Genomic DNA, 25,624 nt, shown 5'->3' with positions numbered 1-25,624 from the left:
CTCAGTTCTTAAACTCGACTCTAAAGCCTGTGAACATTCCTCTGTGACACTTTATCTTCCACACTGGGTTGAACCCTTCTCTTTTGTTGTCACACGTGTTACAGAATTTACCACAGGTTGGACAGCATTCTATTTAGTTTTATGTATTTCTGTCTAAGCAATTGAACTGGGAATGATTTGAGGAAGAATGACAGTATCTTAGTTTTATAAATAACTTCTAACCTCTGAGGTACATAGTACCTGCTCAACAAATATTTCCTGAGTTAAATTGAACATGAAGTTTAGAGACATGCTTTTTTTTGCATGCAGAGGATGTTTTGCATTAAGAATATTTATGATGATATAACAATAATTTCCTTATTTCTGCAACTAATAGCATGGGTTGTTGATTATTTACCATTTTTAGAAGAGTTATGGGACCTATGCTAATCTTTTTATATGCACTATCACATTTAATTTTTATACTAAATCCCTAAAGTAGGTACTGTTGTTACCATTCTACCAGGAAACCAAGGCTTAGTAAGGTCACAGGGTAAGAGCCATGCTTGAGTGATTCTGCTTCTGAACCTGTGGTAGGAAGAATTCTAAGAATGACTCCCAGTGACACACACCTGTATACAATTTTCCCCCTTTGAGTGTGGGTGGAATCTGTGAATTTGATGAGATATCACACTTATGACTATCTTACCTTATATGGAGAAAAGGAAATGAATCCTGGTGGGCGCAAACTAACTACGAGCAATTTAAAGCAGAGTGTTTTCTCCAGCTGGAGGCAAAAGTCAGAGAGATTTGAAGCATGAGGGGGACTGGATATCCTCCATCACTGAGATGGAGGGAGCCGTGTGAAAGGACCTGAGGTGGCCCCTAGAAGCTGATAGCAGCTCATGACTGACAGCCAACATGGAAACAGGGACCTTGGCCTTACCACTGCAAGAAACTGAATTCAGCCAGCAACCTGAATGAGTCTAGAAGTGAATTATTTCCCAGAGCCTTCAGATGAGAGCCCAAACTGCCCCAACTCTTGATTTTGGCCTTGTAAAGCCCTAATTACGAACCCAATTAAATCCACCCAAATTTCTGATTTACAGAACTTTGAGTTAGTACAAGGTATTGCTTTAATACCTTCACTCCCAGGCCTGGCCCATAACAATCTGCCATGATGATCTCTCAATCTTCTTCCTCATCTGCTGTAGCAATGGAAATAACTCCAGAGCTCCCTTGGAAGTCATGTGTTAAATAAGACAGAATCTGAATCTGCATCTGCCTGCATTCCTGAATGACTGTGCAGAAAAAGGAAACTCTGTGGACCAAACTTTGTATGCACTCAATGCTAAGTGAACAAGAAATAAACTTTTATTGTGTTTTCACTATTAAAAACTATCATGTCTCTGTATGTATATGTGTGTATGCTTATAACATCTAGGTTATTCTAACAAATATAGAGAAGGTTTTATAAGATCTGATAACTCAAGGAAGACAATGATTCAGCCATGTAAAGAACTGGGGAAAGTAAATTCCAGTCAGAGTGAACAGAAAGTTCAAAAGTCTGCATGTAGGAAAAGGCATGTGCTATTTCACAAAACAAACCAACAGAAATAGAAAACCAATGTAGTGTTGTAGAAATAAATGAGAATAAAAGAATGATATAAGGCTAAGAAAGTAGATAGGAGCCAGGTGATAAGTGTAATAGGGCAACAGCAGTTTGGATTTTAAGACTGGATGTGCAGATCTCTTGAGCTCAGGAGTTCAAGACCAGCCTGGGCAACATGGTGAAACCTCATCTCTACAAAAATTAGCCAGGCATAGTGGCATGCACCTGTGGCCCCAGCTACTCAGGAGGCAAGAGGATCATTTGAGCCCAAGAGGTCGAGGCTGCAGTGAGCTGTGAATGCGTCACTGCACTCCATCCAGCCTGGGTGACACAGGAAGACCCTGTCTTAAAACAAGAACAGCAAAAAAGTTTGGATGTGAATGATGAAGGAGGAGTAATCAAAGATTAATGCTGGGTTTTTGTTTGGGAAAAAGAATGAATAGTGTTACTTTTCCCAAAGATAAAAAACTCAGAAAAAAGAGCACATTGGTAGGATGTGGCAGATAAAATAAATTCAGTTTTAAGGAGTTGGAGTAAAAACACTTGTAGCAGGAGTGCCCAATATGCAGTGAGAAAAATGTTCATGGCTTAGGAAAAATGTCTGAAGACAAGGACTACTGAGTTTTCAAAGGGAGATTGTGTGGAATGTTTCAAGAGGAATCCTGGGGGAAACCAACATTTGTGGGTGGAAGAAAACGAGGAAGAGATCACACCAGAGCTTGAACAGTAACAGGGAAAATTGAGAAGGTGAGGTATCACAGACACCAAGAGAAGAATGTTCTGAGATGGAGGAGTCATCAATAAAACATCATGAATTATACAACCTCCACTCTGTCCCTGAATTGGAGACTACCAGAACATTGACAACCTAGGTGAGAACAGTTTCAACTGAGTGGCAAAGTAGTTGTGGAGTCAATGGAGGTGTAGTGGATTGAATTTTGTCCTCCCAAAAGGTATCTCCATGTTTTAACTCCCTGTACATGTGAATGTCACCTTATTTGAAAATAAGGTATTTGCAGATGTCATGAAGTTAAGTTGAGGTCATACTGAAAGACAGGGAGCCCTAAATTGAATATGACTGTTATCCTTAGAGGAGGAGAGAACTTTAGAAGAAGGGAAAACACTATGTAATGATACAAGCAGAGATTGGGGTGATGCAACTGCAAGCCACTGACTGCCAGGATACCACTGACTGACAGACACCTGCCAGAAACCACTGACTGTCAGAATACCACTGACTGCCAGAAACCACTGGAGGGCGGGATAGGCAAGGAAGGATTCTCCCCTACAGTTTTCAGAGAGACAATGGGCCTACTGATACCTTCATTTCAAACTTCTAGCCTCTCAAACTTCAAAAGAATACATTTCTATTGTGTTAAGGCATCCCATTTTGGGTATTGTATTAAGCAGCACTAGGAAACTAATCACTCCTATAAAGAATCAAAGAAAGCAAGCCAGGGAAGTAAGAGATGTGATTGTGAAGATGCAAAAAGTAAGGCTGGGAGCATTCCAGATGGAATTGATTATCACCTTTTCTAAATATTTTCATTACTGTCATGGGCCATATCCATCTTAAAACTGATTGTGAACACACACCTTAAATTCTCTAATATGTTTTAGGTATTTCAGGAAAGTTTTAGAATGTTATTAATCACAGCATCAAATGCACAGCACTAGAGTTACAGGTTGAATTGTGTTCTCCCCAAAATTCATATGTTGAAGTCCTAGCCTCTAGAACTGCAGTTGTAATTAGCTCAGACGAGCTCAACAAGGTGGGCCCAAATCCAATACGACTAGTGTCCTTATAAAAAGGAGAAATTTGTACACAGATAAGCACACACGGAAAACATTATGTGAAGATGATGGCAGAGATTGGGATGATTCATATACAATCAAGAAATGCCAAATATCGCCAGCAAACAACCAAAACAAGGAGAGAGGGATGAAACAGATTCCTCCTCATAGCCTTCAGAAGAAACTAGTCTTGCCAGTATCTTGATCTGGGACTCCCTGTCTCTAGAAGTGTGAGACAGTCAATTTCTGTTGTTTAAGCCATCTAGTTTGTGTTACTTTGCTACAATAGTCTTAGCAAGCTAAAACACATAATTGAACAACAAATATTTGTATATATTTGCTATATATTGGATGATTAAATGAAAAATCCTAAGCTACAGGAATAGCCTACCTCAATAAAATTGTTTACCAAGTTTAGCATGTTAATTATATCCAAATTATGCATTGGTATTTATTGTTATTTTCTCTAAAATATTAATTTACTGAGTCTCAGTGTTTTTTCAACTTAATTCATTCAACTCAATTCAGTGAGTTTGTTGGATGCCAGTTGGGTCCTTATTCCTATGTGAGATATTACAGAAATTTTGAAAATAAATAATGGCATAATAACTGTACCCAATGCACTTACATTCTTATTTTTAATCAAAATTTACTCCTTTTAAAATAAGTCAATATTGCAAGATAGAATGTGTCCAAATGACAAATGTGTAGGAATTTGATATGGAAGAGTCTATGAATCAAATGAAGATGTGGGGGAATTGAGGTAGATCATCAAATATACATAACGTTTTGATGGTGGTAGATAGTGCTAGAGGTCATCTATGGTATTGGCTAGAAGGAAATTAGTAAGACGATCAACCTGATTAAATATAAGGTGAAGACTAGGGAAAACTAGAGATAAGTATTAATGGTTAAGTGTAGTCAGGTTCCCAAAATGTCTTTCCTTTCTATCAATTTTATCACATATATTAAAATTGGGAATAACATTACAAAAAGAATCTGACTTCTAATATCCAAACTGTAGAGAATTTAAAAGATTGAAAGACTCTCAAGGAAAAGAAAAAAAGCAATACCAGACTCCCATTATTAAGAGATAATCACTATTAGTATTTTGGTATATATCCATATGGGGACATACCTATATGTGTATATGTACACATCCATGTATATATATCTATGTATATACACATATATTTTAACGAATTAGACTCAAATATGTGTAAAATATTTGTTGTTATCTTTCCAAATTAAATATTTTTCTACAGCATCATAAACTTTATGGTCACACAACTTTACATTGTTGGAAACTCAGAATGGTTTATATGGTTTGTTTGTTGCTAGTGTACACGGGTCAGTGACTTCATGTGCTAAATTCTAATTGCACAGATGAAGCATTTCTATAATTATTTTCTAGATCTGAACTTGGAGAAAGAGGTAGATGTTTCAGTTTGCAAATTTTCCAATGGCTTTCTGGAAAACAGGAATTTAACAACTAACAACATCTTAGCAATTGCCTGTAGATCAGAGGGTTCTGAATGTAGGTACAGGAACACAAAAAATTGTTGCACTGATTTACTCTCCCTCCTATATCTCTAAAAAAAAGACAGTGACAAAAGAGAACATATAAGGGAACTACAAAAATTTCATGGAAAATGGAATTAAAAAATAAAAATATAACTTTGTTTCTCAACATAAGCTCAATCAAGGTCAAGACATTGTTGTAAGTGATGATACCAGCCACTTAGTCCATCTCTGAATAACTGACTGTTCTGGGAATTTAAACATGTCAATGCAGTCTTTTTTACATTATTAACTGAAGAAAAATGGGTGCTCTTTAAAGATTTTTTTAAGATTAGGAAACGAAAAGAAGTCAGAAGGAACCAAATCAGAACTGTAAGATCCTAATGATTTTCCGTGAAAACTGTCATACAATTTCTCATGTTCAATGAGAGGAATGAGCAGGGGCATCATCACGGTGAAGAAGGACTCTAGTGAAGCTGTCCTGGGCATTTTAATGCTAAAGCTTTGGCTAACATTCTCAAAACACTGTCATCATTAGCAGATGTTATTGTTTTTTGGTCCTCCAGAAAACCAACAAGCAAAACGCCTCAAGCATCCCCAAAAAACTTTTGCCATGACCTTTGCTCTTGACTGGTCCAATTTTGCTTTGAGTGAACCACTTCCACCTCTTAGTAGCCATTGCTTTGATTGTTCTTTGTTTTCAGGATTGTACTGGTAAAGCCATATTTCAACTCCTATTACAATTATTTGATAAAATGTTTCAGGATATTGATTCCACCTGTTTAAAATTTCCATTGAAAGCTCTACTCTTGTCTGTAGCTGATCTGGGTGCAACAGTTTTGGCACCCACTAAGTAGAAAGTTTACTCAACTTTTTTTTAACTTTTATTTTAAGTTTAGGGGTACAAGGGCAGGCTTGTTACATAGGTAACCTTGTGTCATGGGGGTTTGTTGTACAGATTATTTCATCACCCAGGTATTAAGTCTAGTACCCATTAGGTTTTTTTTCTTAATCCTCTCCCTCCTGCTACCCTCCACCCTCTGAAAAGCCCCAGTATGTGTAGTTCCCCTTTATGTGTCCATGAGTCTCATCATTTAGCTCTCACTTATAAGTGAGAACATGTGGTATTTGGTTTTCCGTTCCTGTGTTAGGTTGCTAAGTTTAATGTCCTCAACTTTAATTTTTCAGTCAGAGTTGTACAAAGTGAACCAATTGAGATGTGTATGATGTTGGTTGTTTGTTAATTGTTTGTCTTCCTCAATTAGGAAACAGACAAAATGAATATTTTCCCTTCTAAATTGATGTGGATGGTCTGCCACTGCAGGCTTCATCTTTAATACTGTCTTGTTCCTTGTCCTTTAAGGAAAATGAGTTATCCACTTGTAAACTGCCGATCTCTTTGGGGCATTGTCCTCAAAAACTTTTTGTAAAACATCAGTGATTTCACTATTCCTCTATGCAAGCTTCACCAGAAATTTGATATTTGTCCTTGCTTCAATTTTACTGAATTCACGTTGCCCTGGTAGGGGCTTGTTTCAGACTGATGTCTTATCTTTCTTACCACCTCAAACTAGATCCGGTTCGGGAATGTTATAACAAGTTAGTATGAGTTTATTTTGGTGGAAAAAATTGAAATCCTCGCATTTTTCATAATATGCATTTTCCATAAGCTTTTTTGAAGGCCCCCCCCCCCTCCACTTTCTTATTCTATTTATATTGAGTACAAAATTAGCAAAATCAGTTTATGGTGTCAACACTCAGGAAAGCAATCACCTGAGTCAAGATTTGAGGCCACAAAATGAGGAGCTTTACAGGGTGCTGACAATGTTCTGTTTCTTGTTTTGGGTACAGATTCCATAGATGTGTTTCCTTTGTAAATATCCGTCAAGCTGTACCCTTAAGATGTGTCCACTTTTCTGTATTAATTTATAACTCAATTTAAGCACTTTAAAACATACGTAAAAGATCATAGCAACTCTCAAAATGCTGAAAATAATAGGACACCTCTATTTGTAACACTTTCAACTGAAGGACATATTCCATTATCTTTCCAGCATTTAACTCCATTGCTTTTCTAACTGAATATTATTCCCATGATTCTTCTAAAATCCCTTTAAGCATAGAATCTTTCCCTATCATTTATGAACATAATATTCCTTAATTAGGTTAACAGATCATATAATATTTGGGTACGCGTCTTAAAATGTAAATTTAAACATATTTTATTTCTTCACATACGGGTGCATTATAGAAGCACCTTAATGGAAGAACGACACTTAGGTTGTATTGTTTACAGCTAACCACAACTGATATTCAAACATTCTGTACAAGTTATTTCATTTCATTTGACCCTTTGTTGCTCGATGAATAAGACTCTTGAGAGTACAGCATCCACTGTTCATTAACCGAAAGATCTGGTATATAGAACAACCTTGAACAACTATTCTGGAGTCTCTGGTCACAGAGTTAGTAGCTTAGTAATTTGGCTTTGAAGGCTCTACTTATTGCATAGCTTGACTTTTGTTCCTTCGTGTCCTTAAAGTTTCTCAGACTTTGTACAATTTAATACTATATGACTGAGACATCAAAGGGAAACATGGTATGACCTCGTTTGTAATAGAGTGGCATGGTGACTCATGGATGAGACCATCGTCTTACCTGGAAATCCTCACATGCTCTGCTTTATTAATATTAGAGCTTGTAACAGAACACAGGTGTGTTAACAGCATTCCTTTAGGTAATAGTATTTTTATGTAAGAGGAGTTATTTCAATGTACTGCAATGTGATATTTAAATATGCAAAATAAAGAAAATATCTAGGTTAAAGTAAAATTCTATTTTGCTAAGAAAAGACCTTTTGTAAGCCATTGGTGTGAATGAGTATAATTTAGCTCAAATTTGTAGAGTGCTGATAAGGTTCCTTATAACATTCAGATAGAAGTGCCTAACCTTTAAATGTGTTTTTATTGTGCCATAAGCAATACAGCTTCTTTGTCAATAAATTTCTCATCGTAAGACTTAAGTGTTTGGAAAGTTTCAGATGAGCATTTCTATTTTGCTATTTACACATAGTTCTCTTTGACCTTGGCAAATAAGACCAAAAAAAAAAGTTTTAGCACTTTTAGTTGGTTAGACATAAATAATTATTGCCCATATGATTTTACCAGAATTCATCCACTTTTCCTCCCTCTTTCCCCCTGCCCACATCTGCCTTTCTACCCTCTCTCTATTTTTCTGTCTCTCAATTACACACACACACACACATGCATGCACACACTCATTACACTGCTATTATCTATATCTTACTGCCTCAGTCTTAGTGATATAAATCCAGGTCCTGATGGAACAGCAGTGGGAAGACACTATCTATGGTTCTAGATATCAGTCACTCTTATTTAACTATAAGATGACTATGTAGATTTATCAGATGATACATTTGAAAACACACATGAGTTATGGCTTGGTGTGAGATAGTTGCTATTTTTCTATAATGTCCCTATTAACCTTTCCTCTTTCGGAGTTCTAGTCATTATCCACAGCAATGGCTTAGGTTGGCTTAACCAAAAGCAATTCAGATAGTATTTTCTAACTAGGAAGCACAACTCGCATTAACCTCCTTGCCGGGTTTGGTGGAGACTTGTCCTGATTAGCACCATCTTGCTATTTTTGTTTCTAAAAAGTTTGTAGGCTTTTTGGAAACATCTTATAAACTTCTTAAAAACGGCCAGTTTCTGGTAGGGTGCTCGTTTAAAATAAGAATAATCTGTGGCTACAGTCTGGATAGTCATCATCAATCAGGTGCTGTCCAGCCTGAACTTTGAAACAATCCTGGTATGTTGAACAGTCTCATGAAGGATTTCTTTTGTCTACTTGTTTGGGAATGTACTGTATACATACATCTTAAGTGGCCCACAATAGCTCTGCTAGTGATATCAATATAGGTCCTTCAATCTTTCGATTATGTTTTTAATCATAAGCTTTAAAGTACAATTGTTCTTACCTCAAAATTCTTAAAAATCTGTTATGGGACAGAAATAAGAGATTAATGGAGATCTTGCAAAAAAAAGATAAATGGCACCACCAGAATACCACAAAACTGGGAGAAAAATTAATTGAACCTATACTTTTGATAAATATTTATTTTTTGCAGAAGAAAAATGCATACTAGTTTAAGCTGTCATTATACTAACCTACATCCTATTTTTCATATTATTAGTAATATATAATGTGGTAGTTTATATTCAAAAATAAAACTAGAATGTATATACCTCACGTATTTATCCAGAAATACACCAAGGTTACTATGGTTACGAAAAATCCATTACCTTTGAATACAGAATGAAAAAGTTTGACTTAAAGTGTGTGTTATTTATTATAGCAAACATCAACAGCCTTCGGGAGGTTCTCTAACTGGATTCATTTTTCAGTGTCAGAACTGACCCACCATACTACTAGCTTATGGCCTAAGCAAGGTAAAAAATTTGAACTGTATGCATTTTAAAATAAATTTTGTACTAACTCAAGGTGCAGCAATGCCTTTGACTTTTAATGCTTCATATTTAAGAAAAAGAAGAAAAAAAATCCAAGTCACCTGGATGCTAAGTGGCTTCTGAATTGAAATGCATTTACTTTGCTTGTGCCCACCATGGCAGCAAGATCCACTGGCAAACCCTACGGGAAGAATGTCGATTCTATATGGAAACCTAAAGGGAAACTACAAGTAAATGAAGTAGGAGTGAGAAAAAAATTGTTGACACTTTGAATATTTAGGAGGGGACATTAAACCAAGTTAGTAGGGAAGTTTCTGATATTGTAGAGGGTAAAACATTTTAAACAGTGTGGGTGATTGTAACCAGAAAAAACAGGATAGCTCGTGGAGAAGTCTCAGAATTATTCCTTACCCCAATTAAATTTTTGCTCATCAAGAATGTGATTAGATGAATGAAAGGAAAATATAAAAGGTTAATAATTATTCAGAAAAGTATTCACTGTAACTAGTACTTTAAAATGCAAATTAAAATAAAATAACTTTTTTGGGTAAAATAATCAAATATTTAAGAATATAAAATTCACTGCTGACAACTTTCCTGGAATAATGTGACAAACTATATCAAACATTCTGTAAATGTTCATTACCTTTGATTTAGCTATTCTTCTAGGAACCTAGCAAATAAAGATTTATGTATAAGAATATCTATGTCAAGATATTTAAAATAGAGATAGATTAGATACTATTGCTCAAATGGTTAAATGCATTAATAAATATCCATTATATGCTATATGAGATGGAATATAATGTTATTCAAAACATTTCAAAATATTTTTACAAAAATGTTTAATGATAGGATATAGTCATAATACAATAAGGGAATATGTAAATATTCAATATCATACATAGGTTATAGCTCAATTTTGTTAATATGAATAAAGTAGTAGAAGGAATTCCATCAAATATTATGAGTTTCTATATGACAGGATTCTCAGGTATTACTTGTCTGCATGTTTTAAATTATCTTCTGTAAGAATTTATCACTTTTATAATTAAATATATTATCAATTATTTTCCCTATCTAGTAAACTCTGTCTTCCACTTCTCAGTTTCTCTATGAAGAGACATTTCAGCTCTATACAGATCCACTTTAGTAGACCTAAACTGACACTATTATTGAAATCATCAGACATCATGAATAGAAGTTCTACCCACAAGCCACTCAGTGTGGAAAAGATACTATGTCACAAATACCCTGACACAAAGACAAGCAGTAAGTACCAATAGCATTGTAGATAGATACATGTTATGGTGTAGACTTAAAGTGCCCATAGAAGCTAAAGCCCACCCCAATGGCTAGATCAGTTTCTCCACAGCCTTCTCCCTTGCTGACTTCAGACAGACAGAGTCCCTTTCCTATTTAGTCTTCTCTGAGAGTCTAAACTTTAAAAATATAAATGACCTGAACTTAGTCCATATCACTGATATAAAATCTGTGGTCATAAGAGTGGGAACCTCATCCAATAGGACTGGCATCCTCAGAGGAAGAGGAAAAAATACCAAGGATGAAGTCACCTGAAAGAAAGGCCATGTGCACCTACAGTGAGGAGGCCACTATCTGCAAGCCACGGAAAGAGACTCAGGATAAATCAAGCTTGCCGACATCTTGGTCTCGGACTTTCAGCCTCCAGACTGTGAGAAATACGTTTCTATTAAAGTCACCCAGTTTTGTTATTTTGACACGGCAGCCCTAGCAGACTAATACAGGTGTTCTGGGGTCTTTCTTTTAGAGTTCTGGCAAGGGAAAATAAAATATGAGCAACAAGCAGAATGTATAGAAATTAAAAGTAGAGGATTTGGGGCCAGACAGATCTACATTTGAATTAGTTCCTCTGATTACTGACTAGAGTTTCTTAACCCATCTAGGTCTCAGTTTTTCTAGCTATAAAGTTAGAATAATCATGTGCATCTTTGAACCCCATATTAACTTTCTCAGTTTATTTCCCCTCCTTGACCAGCATTGCAGTCCCAATATGCTTCATATCTTAAACTATTTGGGGATGAAAGCAACAAGGAACATAGTGGCTTATGAAATGCCAAGAAAGCTACAGCAGAAAAAAAAATGCTATGGGTAGTATTGGAGATATATTCTTTAAAATATTACATAAAGATTGAAAACCATTGAAGAATCAATCTATTACCACTGTAGCAAGAAAACATGGATGTAGGCACTTTAAAAATATTTCACTTTCTTTATATTTGGGGCTTCTATTGTAATAATACACTATGGTGCCATTTACCACAATCTTTCTTCAGGGCCTATAGTCACATGGCGTTCTTGATAATTCAAACAAACAAAATACATAATTCAGTGTCATTTTGCAGGTGGTATTAGAAATTGATGTGAATTCTTCCTCCTCTCCCTACACTGCCCTTTTTCCGGTTTTGTCCAGTGTAACCTCATATGGAGTTCTGTACATTTTGGAAAGAGTCAAGGCCCACAGTTTGAGACCTGCCATTAGCTGCACCACTTCCCTGTGGACTGATACAGCTTTCGTTTAGGCGCATGGAAGGGGTCTTAGTTTCTCTTCCCCTGGCTGTATCTTTTCCATTTTTCTCTCTTCTCTATTGCCTTATTCCTACCCTAATCCTATCCTCCATCAGTTCCCCTTTGCTATCTTCTTGTTTTTATTCCCAGGAATCATCTGACTTCATTCTTTCACTCCTTTAACACTTTTTATTCCATTCCCACTCTGTGATAGGTCCAAGAGATGCAGTAATGAAAAAAACAAATATAGTTGTGTCCTTAATGATCATTATGGTTCAGCAGGGCAAACCAATGAACAAACAAACAGTCCTATTCAAGATGACACAAACAAAAAGCAGCGATGTAATATAAAGGTAATCAGTAAGCATACGGGGCATACCTGTGTCACACGTGGGGAGCAAAAGGATTCTCAGAGGACATGTCTATTCTGGTTCTAAAAGTTATGATATCCCATTACATGCAATGTTACCTCTTGGTCACAGAAGTGCTTTGTATGTTAATTATTAATATGTTACATCAAAGATGTAATATATGTGAAAATGTAATATATGTAAAGGTTCAAAGATGTAATATATGTAAAGTTACTTCCATGGTGTGATTTAATTTTTTCTGAAATAACTTCTGTGGTTTATAATTTTTAGTTAAAATCATGCCATCAGATACTGTTGGAGTAATATTAACCTATTCAGTTTTTACAATGAACTCTGTGTTGTACAGGAGATAACAATTATAACTTCTCTTTACCAATTGCTAATGACATGTTATATATTTTATATATAGTTCTAATTCTCTTTAAAATACTGGAAAATGTAATTAACACCATTTTACAAATTCAGAAACTAAGACAAGTTAAAACACTTGTTTTTAAGACCACATTCTTCAACACAGCCGGAATGTTTGGGTTAGTACCAAAGCCTCCGACTCAAGCTGTGTGACCTTGGGTTACTTAATCCTTCTTTGCCTCAGTTTCTTCACTTGTAAAATTGGGGTGTAAAATAATACCTATGTTGTAGAATAAATATTATGGAATTCTATCCAATTATGAATAAAATATAAAAGTAATTGTTCTTGTCCTTTTAAGGTTCTCAGACTAGAGGGGGGCCAAAAAAATGTAAACCTGAGAACGCAACTGGATGAATACACAGCCCTGTCCACACGACTTGCTCCAGCATCTACATGTGCCCCCATGAAGCTGTGAGCACCAAGAGAAGAGGGACAGTGTCTGGCCAGTTCCCTATTACAACCTCAGTACCTGGCATTAATGTGAGTTAGTGAATACATAAATAATTCATCCTACCTCTGACTCGAACTTGTTATGACCTTTATGAAGAAGTTAATATCTCTAGGCCTTGGTTTTTTCATCAATCAACATTTGATTAATAATGTCTCTCATGAGAGTCACATACAGTATATAAAATAATATGAAATACAAAACCACTATAAGTATAATACAAATATAAACACAGTACAGGCAGCACACATAATGCAAGTCTTCTGTATTTAGAAAGTTTTTCAACAATTTACTTCATTTTATTTCAGTATCATCACACTTTATAATATGATATGGGCAGATATACTATGTATGTTTCCTCTCAGATCTAAAATTCAAACCACACTGAGTCACACTTCTGAGTCTTAAGACTATTACACATTAGTGAGGATTTTAAAGTATTCGTGTGGTACAGAAGTAATTAATTTCAATGGCAAAAACCACAACTACTTTTGCACCACTCTAATAGCTCATGTGAGAGAGAAATTTATTTGATGATGTCATTGATCCAACTGGACACTGTGAGCCTGATTGGGAAAACACTGGCTCCCAATTTCAATCCTTGTGGTCTGCTGAAGTCAGAGAAGTCATGTGCTGAGCTCTTTGTGCTTAGCACATTTGTGCATTTCCAGGCCTCCTCTGCATCTGAGCAAAGGTAATTGCTAGAAGGATTTAGGTAAGGGGTGGTGGGCTCTATAGAAGAGAACACGCAGTAGGACAGCCCTGGGTGGAGGGAGGTAACATGAGCACTTTTCCATTTTTTTTAGCTTCAGTTTCACCATGAATCTAATATGACCTTCAAGATCATACAATTGGAGTGATTAACAGGAGATAAAAATAAGCAACCCAATTTCAAAAACACATTTTCAGATAACTATAGACTCTATTTATCTGGTGTGTGTGTGTGTGTGTGTGTGTGTGTGTGTGTGTGTGTGTGTGTGCAGTCACTCCTCAATATCAATGAGAGATTGGTTCCAGGACCCTCTACTGATACCAAAATTCATGGATGCTCAAGTCCCCGTTACAATGTGGTGTATTATTTGCATATAGGCTATCCACATCCTCCTGTATACTTTAAATCATCTCTAGATTCCTTAGAATACCTAATACAATGTAAATGCTATGTAAATAGTTGTTATACTATGTTTTTAGAATTTATATTATTTTTAATTGTTCTGTTGTTATCTTTTTTCACATATTTCCTAAGCATTCTTGATTAAATTTGCAGATATGGAACCCCTGAATATCGAGAGCCAACTATATGTATGTTTATATTTGAATATAGACTATAACAATTCACTGATAACTCTAGAGGTCTTACCTGTGACTGTGTAGTTCTCCTCACTGCCTGAATAGATCAGCCTCCCATCCATGTATAAACAGTACTGAGTTATAATACCATTTGCCTTTTTGGGTGGGTTCCAGGAGAGCAGCAAAGAACTGGGAAGGGATTTGGCTACTGGTGGCTGAACTTCTTGTGGGGCTGTGGAAGAAAAGATTTATTGAGTCTAATTTTAGTTTACTTTTCTAATTCAAACTTTTCAGACCCAAACCAATAAATCATGGAATAAACCTGAAATCCCATGCATGGAAATATTCCCGATTCGTGGGCAGCTTGTCAGTAATTGCTTTAGGAACAGTGTTAAATAACTGTCCCACATTTACGAGAATTTGTGTCAATGATGGATGAGGAGTACTTACACTAGTTCACTTGACTGATGCTTGTGTTACTCCACCAAAAGTACTATTAACCCATAATCTCTATGTGGGACTGTACCTATTAAAGCAAATTAAGCAGATAGAGTCCCCTAGCCTCATGGAGCTTGTGATCTGAGATGAGTAATGCTGGTGAATGTGGTTCATAATATAAATTTTTAAAAACCTATATGTAATGATAAGAATTGCCAGAGCTTGCATAACCAAATTAGTCAATTACATATGAAAACTTTCGTGCATATTTTTTTAAAAAGAGCTGTTTATTTTATATAGTTGTCAATGAATTGGGGGTCCTAAGAACTAAACATTTTTTAAAAATTTTCCTAAACTCCTCTATCATTTAGTAAATTCAGAATTACTTTGTGGATATTTAGAAGTTTGGGAGTGTCTTTAAAAATAAAAAAGGAAATATAAACTAAACAAGAGCAGGGATCTCTCTGGGGCTTAGCTTGAAATTGGTATGAACGGTACCAGGTAAACCCTGGACAAAGGATTTAGTGGATACAGAGAAAATAATGCAACATAGGGCCATTTGTCCCATACTGAGGCTGGTCAAAGTCCTTGTAAGAGGGGATGATAATCATGTCCTCAGCAGATGCAATGATACAACAAAAACAGTGCTATTACCAGTAGACCAGATGGAGAAAATGCTGAGGCTGGGTCACTGACAGCATAGTTCAGGTGAGGGGAGTCTGAATGGTTTAGGTAAAAAATACAGCATATAAAGGGTCACAAGAAGGATTTTACAAAGTCATTTATCCTGTCCTGGTTTCATCCTATGGGTCCATGTCTTCCTTTCTGTTACATATCTTCAGTGCAAGTGGTGCTTGGTAAAGGGTTTAAAAGAGGAAGGGGGGAATATATAGATACTGGGAAAGAGAGAGAGAGAAAGACTGGCTGACTCTTTTTCCCTAAAGATCAAGCGTTTAAATCTCCTAAAGAACTTTTCAACTAGACAGTATAAGAAATGTACAATTCCTCTTATCCAGAATAGAGAAATATGAAGTAACAATGCTTCAAATGTTTTGAGAGCTGTTATTTCTTGAAGTGATGCATTCTGATGCTTGAGCAAAGCTTTCACTTTGGCGTGCTAAAATATTTTCTCTTTCTCACTGCCTTCTTAACATATGCTTTCTGAAACCTTAATTTATGCCAACAGTTTGTAAGTTCCAAGTACAACAGAAGTGAGACTTAAGTCGGAAGGAACTAAGCAGTGATTAATAATGCCTCAATTGGCATTTGGAGGTTTCATCATACTGAAATAATTGTTGCCTGTGCTGCTGTTTAGCAGTTAAAAAAGACCATGGAAATCAACCGTTTGATTCTCAATTTCATACTGTGCCATACAATCAATTCTTTTTAGTCAGACTGTCTCTAGATTTACTTCTGAGCCATAGTAAAATGAGGAAGCTTTCATTAATCTTTCAGATGCTTCATATTAATGACAAGGCTCTTGCATGAACAATGTAACAGCAATTAAAAAGCCCATTAATCTGCATTACAGCTATTAAAGATGCATGTCATTAAAGGGTATGGAGTTTGATTCATTTTCGCACCCCCCCAAAAAATGGAGCAATTATGGCCTGGCAATGCACTTTGTCATCAAATTAGGTTGGGGTTTGCCAGCAAATGGCCTTATAGCATTTAGCTCTTCTCCTATTTTATTATTCATGACTGAAATGTGGAAGTCAAGACCTTTGAAATTACTTTACCTTCTTGTGGAGTAGAGATGTTCAATGCATGTGAGCTCTCAGTACAACCAGCCAAAGTGCAAGCAGTTAGGGTTACTGCATAGTTTTTGAAGGGTAGCAAGCCTGTCAATATGCCTATAATAAAAAGGGACAAAAGAGGGTTGCATGTTTACCATAAGCATCAATAAAGAGCATTGTGTGTATATCTGTGTGTGTGTCTATAAGAGAGAGAGCAAAAACAAAGAGACCAGAGACAGAAATCAAAAACATATTCCTCTTTCAGTCATTTTCCTACCTTTCTGCTGATTGTTGAATGGAAGGACGCATGAGAAAAAATTGTGAGACCAACTTATTGTTAAAACAGCTCTCAAACAGCATCTGATGTTTCTCCCATTAAAATGGGGAGGGGGTTCCACATATAGTTCGTGAGGCAGAGCACAGTGTTTCCAATAGCTAAGATATATATTATCTCATTCCAGGACCCTAGACCTCCTGCGGAAACAAAACTATTCAATTTTCATTAACCTAGCATTTTTCAACCGTATTTAACTAAGGAGTCCTTTTTATAGGGCACCTATTAACACACTTTAAAAATGCTACTCCCAAGAGTGGCTTCATTATTTTAACAGTAGGCCATACATATACAAACCATTTGTTTATGTTGTAGCTAACAAGTATGCAAATTAACATAGTTGAACAATTAGCAAATTAGATAATTATGCTTTTGTACTTCTACTTGCAAAATTATTAGTTTATTTAATTAAGACACCTGTCTTAAATGGAAGTGTTACACATGGAAGTATTGAATTAACATGGCTTGCTGGTAGATATATGAGATTTGTTCAGCAATTAAAAGTATGTGTAGAAATGAAAACACATTTTGTTTACTAGTGTTCATAAGCAAGGCAGAGACTCCTTATTTAGTTAATCCTGTGAATTAAAAAAAATCCAAAATATAACTTGTGCTTTTGCTCACCACTGTTTTTCTGCAAAGACGTTTTTCAGAGCAATCTTTAATCCTAACCACATAGATTATCACTATTTTTATAAAAAGATGGCCCCACTCGTGGTGTCTCTTTATTGATGAAACCTTCAATCGCTCAGAGAATACATTACTGCTTTAAGGTGCCAATTTTGATGACAGCTTTCATCATTCAAACACAAATTTTAATATACATGTTTCCATAATTTCCCTCCCCAGTAGAAAATTTAAAGAATTAAAAGATCAACAAGCCAGGATGGAGCAAAGACCAGTTGTTTGCTTTGACACCTCCCACTTGCCCTTAGTCCCTAGGGCTGTCTCTAAGTCTTCATTCCAGCAACGACCCAGGCATCTCCGTGGGCTACTGAATCCTGTCTGCCATGCTTCTACATGAAAATATTCGTCCACTTGGCACCGTCATCTTAGCTCATGGCCAAAGAAGACAGCAAGCCAACGAACTAATATACACACATGTGTGACCATCTCATGCCAAATTCAGCTCTAATTTCAAAACCCTCTCGTGTCAGAACCTCCTGCTTTCTCTCATTCCTGCCCCTGCGATTGTCATTTCCTGTTAAATCTCCCAGATCATGACCCACGTTCTGAGTTTACTTTCTTTTAAGAAGTTATTTCTTCTTCCACCAAATGGCTTAAAAGCAAGCTAACATTATCACATGCACATCTTCATAATGGAGTAGTGGGGAAAGGGCACCGATGCTCAGGCCAGATTGCTGGCTCCAAATGCCAAATCTGCTGCCGATTGGCCATATGTACGTGGGCAAGTTGTTCAGACTTCTGTGCCTTAGTTTCCTTGTCTGTAAACAGATAATAATAATCTCGGTCTTGAAGGAAAGGCCTTGCAGGCCTCACATGTGAGATGGGGATAATATAGTACTTACCTCAAAGGGTTAGTTTTAGGACTGAACAAGTTCAGGACTTTAGAATACTTAACATGGAGTATTGCCAGTCAAGAGCTCTAGTGCAGAGCTATGCCATTCCAATTTAGGCTACCATTGCAACTCAATTTCTGCCTCTACATGCTACTAGACGATTTGTATCTTTTTCTTTCTTTCTTTTTTTTTTTTTTTGAGACAGAGTCTCGCTCAGTTGCCCAGGCTGGAGTGCTGTGGCACCATCTCGGCTCACTGCAAGCTCTGCCTCCCAGGTTGGAGCCATTCTCCTGCCTCAGCCTCCACAGTAGCTGGGACTGCAGGCACCCGCCACCACGCCCGGCTAATTTTTTTGTATTTTTAGTAGAGATGGGGTTTCACCGTGTTAGCCAGGATGGTCTCGATCTCCTGACCTCGTGATCCGCCCGCCTCGGCCTCCCAAAGTGCTGGGATTACAGGCGTGAGCCACTGTGCCTGGCCGACGCTTTGTATCTTTTAAAGATCAGCAGTGATCCCTTAAATACCAAATCAAATAGCCCTTCCTCAGTCCTTATCCTCCCTCAACTTCCTTCTGTGACATTGAACTTTTTAGTTGTTCTCCTAAACTACTGAGAACTCCTTTGTTTCCTTTACTGACTCATGTTCCTCTCACAGTCTCTTAAATAGCTTTTGTTTCTCAAGGTTGGGTTGTTGTCAAGCTTCTTTCTTTTTCTAAACACTCGCCTTTGCTAGCTTATTAAGCCTTATCTTTCAGTGATCACATTTGTATCTACAGACTTCACATCTCTCCCAAGCCCTGGTTCTGGGTTTCTATCTGCAGGCCATGTATCCACACCTTGATGTCTCACTGGTATTTCATACTCAATGTGCCCCAACCAAGAATCAACATTCTAAATAATTATGTAAGCTTCATTTTTCCATTTTGTAATGCCTCCACCACGATCCCCAAATTCCAGGCTCAAAACTAAAGTATCATCATAAAATGTGTTTTAGCCATTCTATCTTTAGCAAATCTTTGGCATTTGCCATGTCTTTCCTATTGCCAAGTTGGAAACTACCGTAAGATTCTAAATAAGATGATTTGCACGGCTGAATTAGTATAACGCCACGCTAACAAGAAATGAATCAGCCCCCAGAGAATAAGACTTTTAATCCTAATGTCAATAAGAAAAGCATGTTGAAATATGAGGCTAGTTTCCCTTTATCATCACTTAACCTATGGGGCATATGTGAAAAGCAGCACCCTTCATAGATGAGCATGCTTCAGCTGAGGCATAGGAACACCATGCCCAAAAAGAAAGAATGCTGATATACAGGTTGGTTATCTGAAATCATTAGCATGAAGATGTGTTGTACATTCAGGAAGTATTATCATGGAGAAACATAAAAGCAGCTCTATGATTGTGCAATTTTACAGCCTGGCTTTATAAAATTCCTTATACTAAGACATTTCTTTCCAAATCATAACTAGAGTGCAATGTTGAAATTTTAATTGCTACATCAAGTTATCAGGAAGGGTATTCTATAGACTTTCAGAGGGATTGTATCAAACCAGATCCTGAGTTCACAACTCACTAAGTGATCTTTAGTGTTTTATTTAATGTTTCTTGTCTTCACTAAAGGAGTTACGTTGTGTATAACATGTGTATAGTGAGAGTCTTTTATTAATTTTAGCCACTCCATATTTTAAGGACCTTAAAAGCAAGCACTGCTCATCTCAGCAAACTTGCTTTCTTCAGCTTTGATTTGGTAGAGATCTTTACCAAATTGTATTGTATTTCATAGAAAAAACCCTGAGACTCTTAAAGAAAGATGCTGGAGAGAAACTAGATCATCTTTCAAGCCATTTATCAAAGTGCTCACATTTCCCATTTCAAGCCCGGTGAAACAATAATAAGCCCTGAGAAATGAGAGCTGAAAAATAGAAAACAGAGAAAAAAAAAAAAAAAAAAGAAAGAAAGAAAGAAAGAAAAAGAAGAAAGCTGATGTTTTGGTTCTTGCCAACTTTGGATCCAAGATGGAAGGTTTTAGATGGCTTGTAAATCACACTTTCAAAAAATGTGCTGCATCTTCTAAGGCTGGAGTGCCATTTCTTTTCTATTTCCAGTAGGGAATCTTGTTCATCATGCTGTGTGTCAGAGACAAAGTTTGTCAAACCATCTGATAATTTTCCTTAAAGGCAAGTTAGAATTACCTACTTCAGGAAGAAGAACACTATAATGGTTCACTGTGCTTTCTCCTCCTGTCAGGTTAAAATTAAGGGTTATGCAAGGGCAAGGGGCTGGTCAAACATGTGGTCTTCATTCACTTGGAATCAAGACAAGGTCATTTTATTGTTGGAGACACGTGGTTTATCTCCTTTGATTCTCAGTAAGTAGTGTTTACCAGGATGGATTCCAGTTGAAAAGTTGTGCCATGGCCAAAGAAAGAGAGTAACATATTCTCTCCAAGACTATGTAGATTGTGGATATATCCTTTGAGATCATTGAGTGGTTAGCCTAATGGCTTTGCTTTAAGTGTCAGGGTACTACTTAGATTAGGTACTCTCTGGAAAATACAGTGTTACTCTGAAGATATATCATCATCAAAAAGCATTTATCAATGTTTCCGCTATATGCGTCTGGAAAAGGTGCTATAGAATATAACTGATTTTTACAAGGTTTCTAACATAAGAAAATATTGGAACTAGAAGAACTCTTACAGTAACAGATTGATACATAAAGAAGAATGTTTGCATACAGGCCAAGTGGACAATGACATTTATAAGATTCAGACTTACCAGTTCAAGATAATAGGAAGCCTAAATTTAATTTAAATATATATTTTGGTATTATATTAAAAAGAATACTGGGAAATATAGAATTGACATATCTAAAGGAATCCTAGACAGAAAGCCCAAAAATAGAAAATGCGGTAGTTGCCTTTTATGACACTTGTGACACCTGGGGTTTTTATACTGAAGAAGTATATCCTGAAAGGGAGAACTTTAAAATTGGTTTGGTTGTGAATGTCTTTGTTTGGGACACATCCCAGAGAAGTCTTTTTTTTTTTTTTTTGAGAGTGTCCCTATTACAAGGCAGGCCAGATGACCTCGCAAACTCCCTTTCAGCCACAAACTCTGTGAAATCAGAAAATGGTCCCAATCATGTCAGGAAACCTGCTAGTCCCTCTAGGTAATGGAAGAGGGCAAGCTGAAGAAACATTCAATAAGCATAAAGTAAGCATTATTGATGTCTTAAAAGTGTTAGTATCCCATGAAACACAGGAGCGTGGGTATCCGGATTAAGATCATTGGCACCAGCAGGACCATAACTCTCACTGCTAAGCGATAATGCATTTTGCATTAATGCCTAACATTGAGAAATCCTGACATGCCACACCAAGGGAGTTTGAAGTCAAGTAAGTAGATTCCCTTTGAATTGAAGTCCTGTGGGCCACAGTGGGTGCAGAAAGCCCAAGCTGAAAGATCAGGGGGCAGGGACTTGATTTAAGGGAAGGAAACTCATCACCGTAGGAAGGTTAAGAGGCCTACTGCATATGGCTCCAAACTCTGTGCTCTCAGGGTTTCCACTTAACAGAGGGGAAGAGCATTGGCCTAGAGAACTTGCGACTTAGAAGTCCTTCACAGTGATTTGGGAATTCCTGGAACACAGAGGGCATAGCCTTTTACTGCTTTCCTTATCCTCTATCCCAGCAGCTATTAGTATGTTTTACCAAAAGTGAGCACTTGACGGGTGACTGAAAATTAAGATTTTGCAGACTGTTAGCTCCACTCGGCTATTTCTCTCACTATAGGAGAGCCTGACTCCCACCACGCCCCTTCCAGGGAACAAGCAAAGTGACAGACATTGTTTCTTTTGACTGATACATTATTATCTCCAACACTCTCTTTCCTTTGCTTTAACCTCAAGTTTCAAAGGAGCCAAAGAAAAAGATTAATAATTGGAGGCAGCCTGACGACCTAAGACAAAATCATTGTGGAGCTGACACCAGCTCTGCAAGCTTTTGCACCTCTAATGGGACACCGTATGCTGAGAAGCAGCAAAACAACAGAGGAGTCTGCTTTCACGTTGAAACTTTATGATTAACTCCTCTGACTAAATGCAGACAAATATAAATGCTCTGCCTGGAAACCGAGCCTAAGACACAAAGCAAAATGGATCCTTTTTAAAGCCGAGCATATTTCAGAGAAGAAAAAAGGACTCCGTTTCTACTTACATACTTCAGCAGACTCCTCCTCCCTCCCCCACCCCACCCCCAGCTGCCAACCAAGGTGTTTGGCCGGCATCCACTGTAATCTGTTCTCCTTCATTATGTTAATCTGTGGGCGGAAAGATTTCTGTCATCTTCGAATCGCTTGTACAGCAATGGTAAACACCTTGGCCTGTCTGTAATTGGACAGGTGTCTGCATTGATGTCACCCAGCTTTTAATTCAATTAAAGAACTGGCTGCTCTGCTCTCATCACCCACTCATTTCCGTTGCACTTTTAGTCTGGCGGTGAAATCTGCACGCAGCAACTGTCTACCCTGAGTCCAAAGTCAGGGGTCCCCTTGTAAGGATCACGCACAATATTTCAAATGGACTCCAACAATCCAAGAGTATTTCCACGTTAGCAAAGGCATTTGGGATAACATGGAGAATTTATCTCTCATTTTTTTTCTTTATCTTTATATTCTACTGCATCTAAATGATATCTTCTACTACTGACCAGTAATTAGGAGCAGTCACAGCAAACAGAAAAGCTGTTTCTAGCTTCCTCTCCCCAGGGTTTTCCCCCATCTCAAGAGAACTCATCAGAGTACAATGCTCTTATTTATTTGCTGGCATTTCACATTTGGATCAAGAAAGTGAGGGTGGGCAAGAGCAAGACATTTATTAAGAGGGCCATCTGGTAAGGGATGCCACACAGGCAGAGCTGCTACTGCTACCTGGAGACATAATGGAAGAGCCCACTTTTCAAAAGAAAACTGGCCAGGGGAAGGAGGGCAGAAGAAGAGACTTCTGGCTGAGGATCCCGCTGCAGTGCTGATAAAATCTAATTTTTAAGTATACATCCCAAACCAACCCAGTGGATGGATTAAAGAGAGTAATCAATCCAATATGCCATGCTTCCTGCCCACTTAAAGGAACCTCTGAAAATAAATTAAAGTTCTAACACAGACATTTTGACACAGTGATCCCATGAAACTGAATAATGACATTTGTTAAATATGGATGAAAACTTAACGATCTAATAGAGATCTGGAAACATATCCAGGATGCTTCTCCTCTGGTTCTTAGCCCAGGAGGGTGGGATTTGTTATTGTTTTTGGATAATATTTTCAATAAAAATAAGGACTTCTAATATTTACAAAGGGAAAGTCAATTTGCATTTTACCCAAAAGGTGGAACAATAAATACACTTAACCCAAACCTAAGGTAATCCCTTGGAAACTTCAAAACTAATTTTTCTTACATTTAATTTCCTTCAAATGGGTTTTTTGACCTTGTTTAAAACTTTTGGTAGAGAGCATAGAATATCATATACCTATCAAAGACTATGCAGATGTTGATTCTTACAAACAGGAAAAAAATTATTCTTTATTTCTTTATAAAATATGTGGCCTAATCCCAGTCTTAGAGGATGGTTTAAACAGTGATTTTAATTGACCTCAAAGTATTATCCAGTTAAGATTCTCTCAGCAGGCTTACATCTAACCTCAAATTTTTAATCAATGCCTTTGTGGGAAGAACTACAGAGTCTTTGTCATTTTTATTCTAATTTGCCAATAAGTTTGAAGCCACGTGCTTGTGTTAACTCTTTACCTTACCTAAAGGTCTCACACTGAAATTATTGAAACTCTTCAAGAAAACACTGGACCTGACTAAGCAGAGAGACAGGCAAGGAGAAAAGAGGAAAAGAAAAGAAAGAGAAATGAAAGCCATCCCTTATGATCAGTGTCCAAGGTCCCCTGCTACAAGCCTCTGATATTGTTATCCCATTGTACAGAGGAGGCTGCTATTGGAGAGAGTGTACTGTATGGTGCTCAAGTCCAGACAGCTAAAAAGCAGTAGAGCCAATATTAGAACCTGTATTCTGACCCCAAGATCATTACTCCTCCCATTTGACCTAAGCTCCAGTTCCACAAACAAGAAAAGTGTTGAAAAATGGCAATTAAAAACAATAATAGCACACTTTTTACTATAAAATATCTTATTTAAAATGCACCTTAAAATGTGTTAAGAGGTTCAAATTTATTACTGACACCTATTGCCTACAAACAGAAATTAGAAGTCTTGTCCTCCAAAATGAGCAAGTTTGTATGCCTATAATATTCCTTTACAAAAATGACTGATTTATAAGAAATTCTATGTGTGCATTTGTGTGTGTGTGTGTGTGTGAGAGAGAGAGAGATTGGGTTCAATATTGGACCTTTGTTTATTATACATATAACCCTTTTAATTTGTTCCAAATATAACACAAATATAAAATGATCATAAAAGGTAGAAAACAGAAAAGTCTGGCTGTGCATTCTTCTTCTTTATCAACTATGATCGATAACCTTGAAGTATTTGTTTTGAATGTTTATAAGCATTGTGGACATGCCTAGTTGATTATCACTGTAGAACAAAAGTTATATATTTTCATCATTTTTAACTACGGCTCAACATGTTACCAGAAAGAAATGCAAATCCTTTGGTGTCAATTCTTATTGCATAAAATAAAATGAAAAACTTTTTTTTTTTAAAAAAAACTCTCTCTGAAGATTTCACAATGTACCAGTAGTTCAGGCACATTATGTATTCAGGAGAGTTAGACAAAGCTATTAACTCATCAACACTGCATTACCTAATGAAATCTTTCTACATTAGCTAAGCAGGAACATTACATCATTTCTATTTTTACTATTTATGTCATAGGCCATATTTTCGTCCTGTGAATTTTTTCAGACCAGTTTCTTTCAAGATTTAATTTAAAGAAATATTTTGTAGCCTGTAATGCCAGCACTTTGGGAGGCTGAAGTAGGTGGATCACCTGAGGTCAGGAGTTTGAGATCAGCCTGATCAATATAGTGAAATCCCATCTCTACTAAAAATACAAAAAACAAAAACAAAAACAAAAAAAACCAAAAAACAAAAAACAGATGTGG

The 25,624-nt window shown here is 36.9% G+C and overlaps 1 protein-coding gene across 1 annotated transcript in view; it reads right to left on the bottom strand.

Moving 5' to 3' along the window:
• The window catches only part of USH2A (usherin), an 800,680-nt gene that overhangs the window by 408,965 nt on the left and 366,091 nt on the right, over window positions 1-25,624 (bottom strand). The window contains exons 31-32 of the mRNA XM_003814150.6: window positions 16,642-16,755; window positions 14,535-14,696 (exon numbers count right to left, since the gene is read on the bottom strand). Coding sequence (XP_003814198.3) covers window positions 14,535-14,696; window positions 16,642-16,755 — 276 coding nt within the window. The remainder of the gene's footprint in view (window positions 1-14,534; window positions 14,697-16,641; window positions 16,756-25,624) is intronic.

The sequence above is a fragment of the Pan paniscus genome, chromosome 1 (genome assembly GCF_029289425.2).
Source record: "Pan paniscus chromosome 1, NHGRI_mPanPan1-v2.0_pri, whole genome shotgun sequence".
NCBI classification, from domain to species: Eukaryota; Metazoa; Chordata; class Mammalia; order Primates; family Hominidae; genus Pan; species Pan paniscus.
This window is presented reverse-complemented; position numbering and strand designations above follow the sequence as displayed.